The sequence below is a fragment of the Aplysia californica genome, unplaced genomic scaffold, assembly GCF_000002075.1.
Source record: "Aplysia californica isolate F4 #8 unplaced genomic scaffold, AplCal3.0 scaffold00181, whole genome shotgun sequence".
Taxonomy (NCBI): Eukaryota; Metazoa; Mollusca; class Gastropoda; order Aplysiida; family Aplysiidae; genus Aplysia; species Aplysia californica.
Window position 1 is genome coordinate 175,149 of NW_004797451.1, and position 12,792 is coordinate 187,940.

The window sequence follows — 12,792 nt, forward strand, 5'->3', positions numbered from 1 at the left end:
CTGTGTCAAAATGAAAGAGGAAGTAGTTTATACATTTATCTAACACTATTCAAATTAGTAAAAGATTGTATTAGCAGTAATGCTTCATGCTCCCGGCAATCTGACCGGACGCTGGAACTGTCCACTTGGGGACCGGACGAGTTTCCCTGAACGCTTGTATGGTCCACTTGGGGTTATAAGTTAAGGTCAGTCAAAATATAGGACTGCATTAAAAAAAGCATGGCCATGTAACGGTCCGTTTTTGCAGAACATTGCAAGAAACTGAGGATATGAGAAAGTGAACTAATTTAAGCAGTGTTTCAGTCTAGCCAGAACAAGAGCCATTCATCACTTGTTGGCTGATCAGCTGTGGGGAATGCTGGACTTTTGAGATGGATCTCTTTAGTATCTGTGCTGTCTTTGGTGTAGGGTAACATTTCAATCCCTTATATTTTGGTAGCCAGTAAGGTTAGTTACATCTATTTCTTTGCATATTTTCTGTATTCAATGGTGTGCCATACTCTAATGTAAGGACCACTTAAGGGGAGGAGCGACCCTTGATTTTGCAGATTTTGGGTCAGGCTATGCACATTTTATATTGGCTGATTTTTTAAGATAAACCTGTTTTTTGTCTAAAAATATCATGGATACAATTGAGAAATACTTTATTCTCCAGGTAAATTGCCTTTAAAAACATGAGGATGGATTAGTATAGTGAATTTTCACAATTATTGTCGGTTTTTGCAAAATGTATTTTTTGTGCAGTTTTTTCCCAACTCCTACCTTAGTTTTTATCCTTTTGACATGAAACATTCAGGAAACATAGTTGGCAAGGCTGCCATCAATGTAACAGAGAGATATTTGCGAAAAAAAATGATACTTTTCCATTAGCAAGCAATTACGCAACCTAAATTTTTAAAAAGATTTTTATACTTTGGGAAAATTCTCATATTTATTTTTCTTTTGCACTTATTTGAAAAAACTTGCTGTTACTCTGATAGGGTCTGGTTCAGGTATACTCTCACCACATTTGGTCAAATTTGGTCTGTAAATAAGAAAGCCTTAGGGATTTGAAATTCATTGTTTATTTTCAAGATGGCGGCCGTTTCCATAGCAACCGCTCTAGGTATGCCAAAATAAAATTGCATTTCAAGAGATTTTACTATGTCTAACTTATATGTGTACTTGGATTTGATGTCGGGCAACAAACATAGAAAATGGTCCTCAAGGGTAGCTCCTCCCGTTAAAAAGAGAGTGCATTACCTGGTGATGATAAAGAAAAAAAACGACGGACCTACACTAAAAAAAGCACCAAGATCGCATGACTTAAGTGTTAGATTATAAATTATCTCCTTCCTTTCCCTTCTCTCACTCCCTCTTCCACCCCCCCCCCCCCCCACCCCCCGCTTCCACATAGCAAGAAATGTGTTAATACATCTTTTTTTTACCCCTTTCTACTTTTGTTTTCTTTTCTTTTCTTCAAACCTTCCTTGTCTTATCTCACCTGATCAGAGCAGTCATACCATGAGGACATATAGGAATATTGGTCATCACAGTACCAGCTCATCCAGTTGTAGGGCTCCACCTCCTCCCAAGTGGCCACCAGTACTGAGGTTGCCTTGAATGGCTTGCTGTTTGCGAATGTGCCTGAACTTTGTAAGAACTCTTGTACCTGGCATGATAAGCAATAATAATACTATTAATACTAATTTTTTTTGTTTAAGTAGAGGTTTTACAACGCTCGCAACTGAATAAGGTTATATGAGCGCCAGAAGATTAGAGGTGTTACAAGAGAGTAACAAACATAAAAAAATAAGGAGGGGAGATAATAATAATTTGACTTATTAAAGGGGCTCCATGAGTTACAATGTTCACATCTCAGTTCAGTCAAAAGATCTCTTGATCGAAAACTGCAAGTACTGAATAAAATTTTCTTCTCTAAAATTTTTCCCTTTGGCTTTTCCTGCTCTCTAGTCCTGTTCTGTCATCCGCTTTGTTCTTGACTCTCTGACCCCCTCCCCCACCCCGACTCCTGCTCTGCTCTTCTCTGCTTTTTTGTCCCTTGCTTGATCCAGACTCTTTCTACAACTACTCCAGGCTCCCTCACACTGCTGTCTTTCAGCCACACATCTGATCTTAGGGTAGGTAAGATCAAACACCTAGACTTTTCAGATACAAGCAAAAACTCCTGGAGAACCAGTGTGTAAGTTGTGCACATTTAAGATCCCTTGGTGGTCCTAAAATTGAGAGTAAGCTTGGAAAATGCCCAAACAAAATTCAAAATTAATTTCTACCAAAACTGACAAAACTGTAGTCACTGTCACACAGCGCATTTTCAAAATTGGTATGAGGTTGTCCTAAACTTGGAGGCACATATATAAAATTCAGTTATACAGCAGGATGAAGAACACGCAGTTAACTACCCCTGAGATAGAACAGGGAAATGTAGATAAAAAGGTAATGTTTATTCATATTTTAATTGTTATTCTTACTATCTTCTTTTTCTTTTTTATTAAGTCCCAGGCCTCAAACAGAGAATGGGGATCATGACTAGCTTCTCATTTCTCAGCTCAGATGTTCTCTTGAATTAAATCTGTTGCTGATACTTCTTTTTCTTTTTTCTTTTTAAAAAATTTTTTTTTTACTAAAACGTCAAGTAGGACACTAAGGACTTAAGCCAGAAAGTTGTGTCAGATTCATACCTGTCATTACAACTGAGTCCCACTGAACAGTAGCCTACCATCAACACTACTAGAAATTCCTCTCACACCCATGAAGCAGATAAGGACAAGAATAACATCAGGAATGGTGCTTAACAAAAATAAACAAAACAACAGCATCCACCAGGCATCTTAAGAATCATCAAGGCTGATACTGATCCCAACAACAAACCAAAAATTAGAAAATCACCAAAATTATAGATCTTAAAAATAGATCAAAAAGTCCCCAAAGAAACAGCTGAATAAACTAAGAAGCAAAAGAAAAAACAAAATAGGCAGATCAAATAAATAATTTTAAAAAGCTACCTAAAAAATCAAATAAGTGAATAAAACAACAATTTATAGAGACAAAGAGAGAAAAAAAGGAGATAAGACCAGAAACAGATCAACCGCCCCCCCCCCCCCCCCCGCCTCACACACACACACACACACACATACACACGACACTATGCCTCACCTCCATGGATGCCCTAGTGAGAACAGCAATGCTCCCAGTTCTACCAGAGAAAGTTGCAGTACGGCGCTCGTGCAGCTGGTAGAAGACCTTGCCTCGTCGTGGGTCCATGTAGCTCCAAAAAGGTGCAATGACATACAGGCCCCAGGTGGGAGCCCACTCCAGGTCAGGCCACCATGCCCACTTTTCCCGGCCAACTGTGATCACTCCATGAGGCAACACCTGCAGGCCCGAACAACAGCGATCACAACATACAAGTTTGTGATGTCAAAGGACATGACTCTTATCTATACTGTGGGGACAAGATAATTAGGGTGAGAGACTCACTGAGAGATTCAGTCACAGACAGGACAGGGACAAGGAAGCATCTATCTTGGACGGGAGCCCCCTGACAGACCCGACTCATCGGACCGCCAGGTAACTTTACACAAGTTTTAACTCTTTGCCCACTAGGGACACTGACTGGCAACAGTAAGAAGCCATCATTTTACCTCAAGGGACACGGATCGGTGACAATATGACACAGCAACAAAAATGTTGAAGAAATGATTTTCTTTTAGACATGTGCACTTATCAAAGCTATAATTTCATTTCTGAATGGTTTGTGTGGCCTTTGAGCGCAAATAGCAGTTGGTTTACAATTAGAGTGAACTTATATTTGTTAACTGTCGAGTAGACCTAGCATGAGTGCTACTTTACACAGACGTCTTGATGAGGAATCAGGTGATGAATGTGCTAGATCAAACTGTTTTAGCTCTAATTCTAATTGTGTTTTTTGAGATGCGATCTGCTTGTTTAGTTTTCTCATTGTGCTGAAAATTTAAAAATAATTGGGGTATTTTTGCAGAGATACAGGTATAGTTGTGATGTACCCCATCCGCATCCTGGTGCATGGGGAAAGGTTCTGCACTTTGTATGCTGGGTGGGTGGAAAGTATTAACACTTTGCCCCCATGGGATGCCGATCGGCGACGGTTAGAAGCCATTGCTTTCCCCCCAACAGGACACCAATCGGCGACAGTGTGATATAGCAACAAAAACATTGCAATGATCTCATTTTTCACATGCGCACTTTTTAAAGTTAGATTTCCTTTCTGGATGGTTTGCGCGGCCTTTGAGGTCAAAAATCAGTTTGTATACAACTTGGAGAAAATTTTTGGGGAAAAAGTAGACCCAGCATGAGTGCTGATTTACTCTTACGCCACGATGAGAATTCGGGTGATGAATGACCTAGATCCAAAATTTTCAGCTCCGATTTTAATTCCTTTTTTGGTGAACATGGGATCATCACTTTTAACTTTCTCTGTACACTGAAATTTATAACAACGGTTGGGGTATTTTTGCCGAGATACTGGTATAGTTCTGATTACCGCATCTGCATCCTGGTCTGAGGGACCATGTATTGTGTGCTCTGTGTGCTGCAAGAGTGGAAAGTGTAAAGCTCCGGTTTACAAAGGTGGTATTGATTTATGGCAGCATCTATTCTGACAATATTGATAATGAAGAGGACGATGATTCTGGCTTGTCCCCATGAAGAATATCTCAACCTCTAAAATAAAAATACATACAATGATGACTATGATTATGCTGATAATAATATCAACAATAGAGATAATAACAAAAAACAACAGTATAAATTATTACAATAACATTATTATAGCAACATCCAGGAACAATTTTTGAAAAGTACCAACTCAAAGCAACAGAAACAAAGATGATGAGGATGGTGCTAATAATCAGAAGAATTTGTATTTTCAAAGTTCAAAACACAAACAATAACAGCTATCCCAAGAAAAGAATCTCCTCTTACATTCATTTCATGTAAGATCATGAAAATTCTCACTAACTGCAACCATGGAACACTCATCCTTGTCAACCTCCGCTCTCACACCTTTCTGACACACAGTGTGCATACACAAAGCTGATGACCTACATGCACATAAGTGAACTTTTCTCTGCCAAATGGGAATCCGCCTTGAATCTTAACGGCATCACTGATCGCCTTCCAGTAGTCCCACTCAAACAAGCCTTTAGCTGTCACCTGTCGGTCTCCAACAGCCAAGCCATATGGGTAGAGATCTGAAAGATAGCAAGTTCACTTCTTAGTAGAGAGGCAGAAACTGTCATATGAAACAAATTATGTCATTGTAGCGACTTAGTTGCGCGACACCAGCATGCAAAATAGTCCAGATAAAATAAATTTGTTTCATTATTAATGAGCACATGGGTATATAAGGCGCTTGTGAATAAATGTTAATTTGTCTGTCCTTAGTTCGCAACTCGAAGTTCTGTCAGGTCTCTACATTGGTGACCCTGATGTGATCTGAGCCCACAACCTTCTGTTCTGATACATCAAAATCAAAGACTGTACCATCATCTCTACCCGTGATGAATCCAAACATTACGACCCACTCTGGTCGCATATCACGAACATCAGAACAATTGTCATATCAATTATTAAATCAATTCCTGGCAATTTGCTATGTACATATTTGTACCACACTGGGAGAGGGGTAATGTAGCAGCTTAGTTGCATGACGCCAATGTGCACAACAGTCTAGGTTAGAGTTGTTTTATTATTAATGTGCACATGTGTATATGAGGTACTTGTGAATAAACATTAATTTATCTGAACTTAGTTCGAAAGTCGACGTTCTGTCAAGCTTATACTCCAGAACAAACAAATCATAACAGTGGTTAACAAGGACACTTAACTTGAAATAATGCACTATTAAATCCTTAAATCATTAATAAAGAGTTATGAAATCCAATTCAGAAAAGTTTACTAAATAAAAATGAGGTAAAGAACTATGAATACCATATATGAAGTTAAGATTTAAAACAATCATCTTTATAAAGTTGACAGTTATTACATCATAATGTATGCCTTCATGGGTATGTAGACAAGAACTAACATATTAGACAACGTTTAAAAAAATCACCAAACAAAAAAATAACATATGGAGGAATCAAAGTTCTATAATAACATAAATGAATAAAAACAATTTTTGCTCTCACAAATGTAGAAAGTATTAGGGCATCAAAAGTATTTAACATCTTAATAGGACCCAATGAGTTAAATTTAGGAAGCAGAAAAATAATGGCACAAATTTCTGCGACATTACAATAGAGGCAACGTTTCATGACACCACAAAATGCATTACATACTACAAATCAGGAAAACTATCACAATGCAAAGAATTATGTCACCACTGACCTCTCTGTGCAGCTGGCGTAGAATATTCAATCCATGACAAGTGTGGACACGTAAAGGTGAGCATGAAAAGAGAGAAGTGATAGTGACTTGTCCGCTTTTTCCAATGAGTAAACAATTTTTTTCACCATCAAAGAAAAAGTTCTGCTTCTTTTGAGTACACCCATGTGTGAAAGCATTTCACATACAAAGTGAGTATCGTGTTAATAAACATACGTTTCTGATGAGAGGTGGGAGTCTTCTCACAATCACAACAAAAATACTACTGTCCTATGTCTTAAATCTGTATGTTTCAGGATAAAAAGATCATCCTAAAACTTCTAGGACTTTTTCCTTGAGACATTGTTTAGTTCATCATGGTATATTATTGATGCTACTCTTTCAAAATGTCCAAAGGAATAACGGTTTCAGCCCTGAAGTGTGTACCAGTGTGTTATCGCAGCGTGCACAATGTTCAGGTCAACTGTTGAGTTCATATTCGTGAACATAGAGATGGTGTATTGGAGTAGGACAAGCAGAGCACACAAAACTACAGCAATCATGCCCTGGTCAAGTCCACTGACCACCTGAAAGTTTTTATCAAAAGAACATGAAAGGAATTATATGTAGTAAACAGGAGTGATGTACACACTGGACCGACAAACATTGTCTGCTCATTCACAAGTAAATTTAGTACACACTGCAAAGTGATCAATAAAACACCATTCTAAATATAGATAGGAATTCCAAAGATAAAGTATTTCTCCTAGTGATTAGAGTAAAAAAGGGAAAGGAAAAAATGCAAGGCAATGTAACAAAATATATATCATGCATGTATATTTTCATACATACTTTCAAGAGTGTCATTCTAATTTTCAAGGGGTCACACATTCAGTGTGTGAGCAATGGGTGAGCTTAATGCTGCAACACCCTGAGAGGCCGAACCTCTTTCTGGTGAGCAGTATATCAATTCTCTTTCCCATATTTGGAGAGAGCAGCAAGTCATATTCTAAATATTTCAACAAGTCTTAATAGGACAAAGAAATTCCCTTAGCTGGTCAAATGTAGGAGAGAGGAGGTGGGAAAAGATCGTGAACTAACAGCACACACTAATATGAATTCCTACAATCTGAATCTGTACAAAATGAGAAATGAGCAAGTCATTTTAAGTATATAGAATGACAGGGAAAAACTGAGAATGTCATTAAGGCTTATAAGAATAAAAGAGAGATTTAAAAAATTAAGTCTAAAAAAAGTCAAGTGAAAAGAGTCATCAGCATCCAGCAGAGTCAACAAATCAAAAGCTACAAGAAATAGACTTTTTCTGCAAGTCATTGGAGAGGATATAAGAGTATCACAGCCCCATACAACTAAACAACTAAACAATCACATGCACACACATACCCACCCACACACCCACACACACACACACACACACACACACACACATATACACACATTAGGCATACACTCTTTTTTTCTATCTACCTGTGTCTTTCTTTTCTTTTGGCTCCCTCAATCAATCCGTATCTCTGCTTGGCTACACACAAAACAGGGCAAGACACACACACACACGTGCACACACACACACACACACACACACACACACACACACACACACACACACACACACACAAACACACATACATTAGGTATACACTCTTTCTTTCTATCTATCTTTGTCTGTTTCTTCTTTTGGCTTCCTCAATCAATCCGTATCTCTTTACTCAACAACACTCAAAACAGGACAAGACACACTAACTAATGATGAGTTCAAACTCACTGCTTGGGCTTCCTGTGCTTACAGCATCTGTGAAGATAAGGAGAAAAAAGTATGGTATATAACAATTCTCAGGTTCTGCACATTATTTTCTCTCCCAAATTCTCTTAATTTGCGACACTCTTCCTTCGTCTCTTTCAATCAATCCCCATCTCTTTGCCTCTGCTGCTCCAGGGGTTGCCAACCTTTTTGTGCAACTAGGCTTACATCAAGGCTCAGATAAGGCCCGCTCGGCCGCACAAAATGGGGTGTCAACGAACGGTCTTTAAATCATTTGAAAATATCAGTGCTTATAAAAACAATAAAGAGTGTCTTTTTGCATTGGATGAAATAATCTATACGATAGTTGTGATAAAGACCACTAGGTCGGATATTATGAAAAATAAATAAGAGGGGCATGAGGTCAGACTAAAACCATCGGCAGGCCATAACTAGCCTAATGGCCAGAGGTTGCCTACCCCTGTGGTACACAAGTAAAACATGACACTGAAAACTATACAAAGAGTCCATACTCACTGCCAGGGCTGGTTGTACTACTTGAACCTGTGAATACAAAGATGAATTTCAGTTTTACAAAATTACTTCTTGTCATTTTTACAGTTTGAAGTGAAGTATCTCTCTTCCATTCTGTCTGTCTCAGTCTGTCATTTTGTGTCTGTCTCGATAACTGTCTCTTCCTTTCTCTAAAGCCAATGCACACACCCACCCATTCACACAGACAAACACGCAGAGACACAGGCAAAAAGAAAAGTAGGGCTGAAATAATTTCTTTGGCTCCGGGCATTTGTATCTCTTCATCTCTCTCTCCATCTGCACATGTTTTTTTTCCCTTTGTATCCCTCAATTAATCAACATCTCTCTGCCTCACTACAAAAAAAGATACACAGGCAAACGAAGAGATTATGTGGGGAGAAGTTTTACCAAGTACCTCAATCTATCTGCCGGTACCTTGTATCCCTCTCAACCCTGGCTGGCTCTGAAAAGCATGGTTAAAGCCTTCCTCCTATATGATCTAAATTGCGTCAAGGGGTAAGTAAAAACATCCACATTAGCCCCCCCCCCCCCCCCTCTGACACACACACACACAAAAGGTAAATACTTACTACTCCAGTTTTGTCTGTGGGACTGGAACCTGAAAAGAGAGAACGGAAGAAATTTTGTACATAATACGATACGGTAATACTATTTGCGAGTAGTTAAACTCCCTCAGGATGTAGGAAGGCACTCTTTCTCGGCAAATGCCATTTTGTCTTTCTCATTGTGTCTCTCTCAGTGACAACGGCATCTCTCTATTTGTCTAAATAAAATGCTTGTTCTCACGAGTTCTCTCTCTCTCTCTCTCTCTCTCTTTCTCTCTCTCCCCCCCCCCCCCTCAGGACTAGCATTTCAATGCATCTGATGTTTAGCATAAGTACTTGGATTTCCATCCTACGTTAAGCATAACTCCATACTTCTCAGCCACCTGCTCAACAAAAAGTAGAAAGGTCCTGTCACTATTCAGAAAATTCAGTTTATCGCTGTAAAATAATCTCTTACTGTTGAGTATGTTTTAACAACAATGCTGGCTATCTGTGCAATGAGAAATACATAGAAAAAGAATTGCATGTATTCTACAGACACTCTTGGCATGATGAAATACAAGATCAGCTCCTGCCAGAAAATACTGGACTTCAGACACTTGAAATACCAAAGTCTAAGTTAAATTATATTATTTATGTAAGACTGTTTTCATGAAGTCTTCACTAAAAACATAATCTTAATTCTACACAATGTCATACATACATACATACACACTTGCATACATTCACACATAATGGAGCAACTTCCATCTTTAAATAAATAGCACAAGTGACACAAACAAACACAAACAAAGATAAAACTTACTGCTCCAGCTGTCTGTGGTACTGATACCTGCAAAGAGGAAGAGGGAAAGTTTTTGCAGATAAATTTCAATCAATTTCCTCCAGTTAATGCTATTCCGTAGGCCTACTCAGCGCATGCATTTTAGTCCACGACTACACAGACACAAATTCTGCCTCTCTATCTCTCTTATTTATTAAGCAGACAAAAAGGAGCTAGCAGGCCAAACGCCAGGATAGATGTACATGGTACAATTCTTGAGCTCTTGGCATTATTTTCTCTTCCTTTCTCTCTCTCCGTCTTTTGTAAACAATTTTTAAAAAGTTAACATTTAGAGCTAAGATTGCCTGTGCCACTAATACAAGTGAAGACAATGAGAAAAGTGTAGAAAGTATGGCAGATAAAATTTCTCTGGCTTTCAACTTTAGTTTTTTTCTTGTATCTCTCTCCATCTGCATTTGTCTCTTCCTTTGACTCTTTCAACTATTTCCTTGCTCTTTACTTGGCTACATATAAAACAAGACACACATTGACAAACAAAAAGTCCGAACTCACTGCTTGGGCTGTCTGTGCTACTAGAACCTGTGAAGATAAAAAGAAAAAAGAATAGTAGATAAAAATTCTCCAGGTCTTGGCATTATTTTCTTTCTTACTTTCTCTTCATCTCTCCGTCAGCTCTTCCTTTGCCTTCCACAATCAATCCATATCTCTCTGTTTAACCCTTTATCTCTGGTAAGCTGCTAACAACAGCTTGCGGTCGGTCATACCCTCTGTGCTGGTGAACTGCTGACAGAGGCCCGGGCACATTCCTTAACAATGACTTCGACGTCAAATTACTTTTCGGCAATTGCTGAAAACAAGTCTCTTTTACTCGAAGTTCATTAATTAGATAAAGAACTATGAAATAAGTTCAGTTGTTTAGATTTCATGACCAATTTAGTGACGTATATTCCTATTTTAGACTTCATATCAAAAGAGGGCCCAGGCATAGTGGGTTTACCCTCTTCGGAGATGAAGAGTTAAAAGGGGGAGACAACTGAAGGCTATCTCGCTCATTAGGGGATCAAATGTTATTAAATTTCACACATACAACAGGCATAGTAAGGAGTCTTAAAATCAGCATTCAAATTTGAGAAAAAAATTATTTTCACATGGATACGTTGGCCATATTGGATTTTTGTGACATTTCTTATGTAATTAATACCTCACTTACTTTTTAAGGAAATAAATTGTTTTTTTGCATGCGTCTTGGTAAACAATAGATCTACACATCGGTGTGATTAATTTTTTCTAAACGTACTAGAATATCTTTAGTGAATTTTTTCCGGAAGTAGTTTTCATTTTTGCAAACAATCCGTGAAAATCCACACTCCAAACACCACCAACACAATACAATTTCATATATCATAAATTCATCAAATACAGTTTTAGTATTACATTTTTTCTTCATTCTCTGAAAATTTCATGAAGATTTGATGAAAACGGGTGGAGTTATTTTAAAAAGTATACTAAAAAATCACACTTCGAGAACGAGCGAAAACGAAAAATAAAAGATTGACTTTATGAGGAAATGGTGATGACAAACATACCTGGTATGGGAAGAAAAAAGGCTTTAGGGGGTACTTACGTGACGAAATAGTTTTTGAGAGGATGAAAATGCTAAGAATGCCTACAACTTAAAATCCATAGTTTTGAGCTGGAACTTTCAGAGTGCTGCTCCCCACTTAAGCTACACAAATAAAATATAACAAACAGACAACTGAACAAAGACTCCATACTCACTGCTTGGGTTAATGGAACCTGTGAACAAAAGAGGTTAAGAAGGAATTATTCTCATTGCCTGTAGTAATTAAAGCCTCTCTCTTTTTTCTCTTCATTCATTCTCTATCATACTATCTTGACTTTGTCTCTCTTCCCACTTTCTTTCTCTCTCTATTGATGTCTCCTTCTTTCTAACATGGTAGTTATCTTGTAAGTCGATAGCTTAGTTCAAAGCCATGTTTTACCAGAGAGGGTTTACAGTAATAGAGAGGTGACACTCGTGGCGGCGCTCCATAACAACAGTGCATTGATTGGCGTATCGCCCAGCGCGGGGCGCGAAAACACTTACGCGCGGTGATCGCTGCCATGGCGATGCTCAGGGGTGCTGTCATGTCATGAGAAAATGTAGAACCGTCTGTAGTTAGTTCACTAGGTTACTAGGCCTTTAAAGAAAGGAGGCCTGTGAATTCTATCGCATATTTTAGGCAACCCCCCTTCCTCCCTCGGCCATAAATTGCAAGACTTGCTTTTGGCTTAAGTTAATAAACAAATAGACGCAGATACATTTTTCTTCGTTTCTATATAGATCTGAAAAAAAAAAATCCCCGTAATTAATCGGTTTAGTTTTCAGCAAATCTACTCGTTCTCCAGTGTCCCTCTGTCATCTCTCTCCCTCTCTGTCTGTCTGTCTGTCTGTCTGTCTGTCTGTCTGTCTGTCTGTCTTTTTCTCTCTCCCTGTCTCTTTTTCTCTCTCCCCCTCTCTCCCTCTCTCTGTCTGTCTGTCTCTTTCTTTCTTTCTTTCTTTCTTTTTCTTTTTCACCCCCTCTCGACCTGTCTATCTGCGTGTCTGTCTGACTGTCTGTTGGTTTTGTCTGTCTGTCTGTCTGTCTCTCTTTCTCTTCTCCTTCCCCTTCCCTCGTTCCGTCTATTTGTCTGTCTGCCTGACTATCTCTGTCTGTCTGTCTGTCTGTCTGTGTGTCTGTCTGTCTGTGTGTCTGTCTGTCTGTCTCTCTCTCTGTCTCTCTCTCTCTCTCTGTCTCTGTCTC

At 38.7% G+C, this 12,792-nt stretch overlaps 1 protein-coding gene across 1 annotated transcript in view; it reads right to left on the minus strand.

The window, feature by feature from the left end:
• The window catches only part of LOC101850564, a gene marked incomplete in the record, with an annotated part of 75,139 nt that extends 63,001 nt beyond the window's left edge, over window positions 1-12,138 (minus strand). Inside the window, 10 exon segments of the mRNA XM_013082551.2 lie at window positions 1,484-1,651; window positions 3,157-3,375; window positions 5,086-5,231; window positions 6,370-6,381; window positions 8,129-8,155; window positions 8,642-8,668; window positions 10,010-10,036; window positions 10,541-10,567; window positions 11,768-11,785; window positions 12,096-12,138. Coding sequence (XP_012938005.1) covers window positions 1,484-1,651; window positions 3,157-3,375; window positions 5,086-5,231; window positions 6,370-6,381; window positions 8,129-8,155; window positions 8,642-8,668; window positions 10,010-10,036; window positions 10,541-10,567; window positions 11,768-11,785; window positions 12,096-12,138 — 714 coding nt within the window.
• Between the last annotated feature and the right edge of the window lie 654 nt (window positions 12,139-12,792).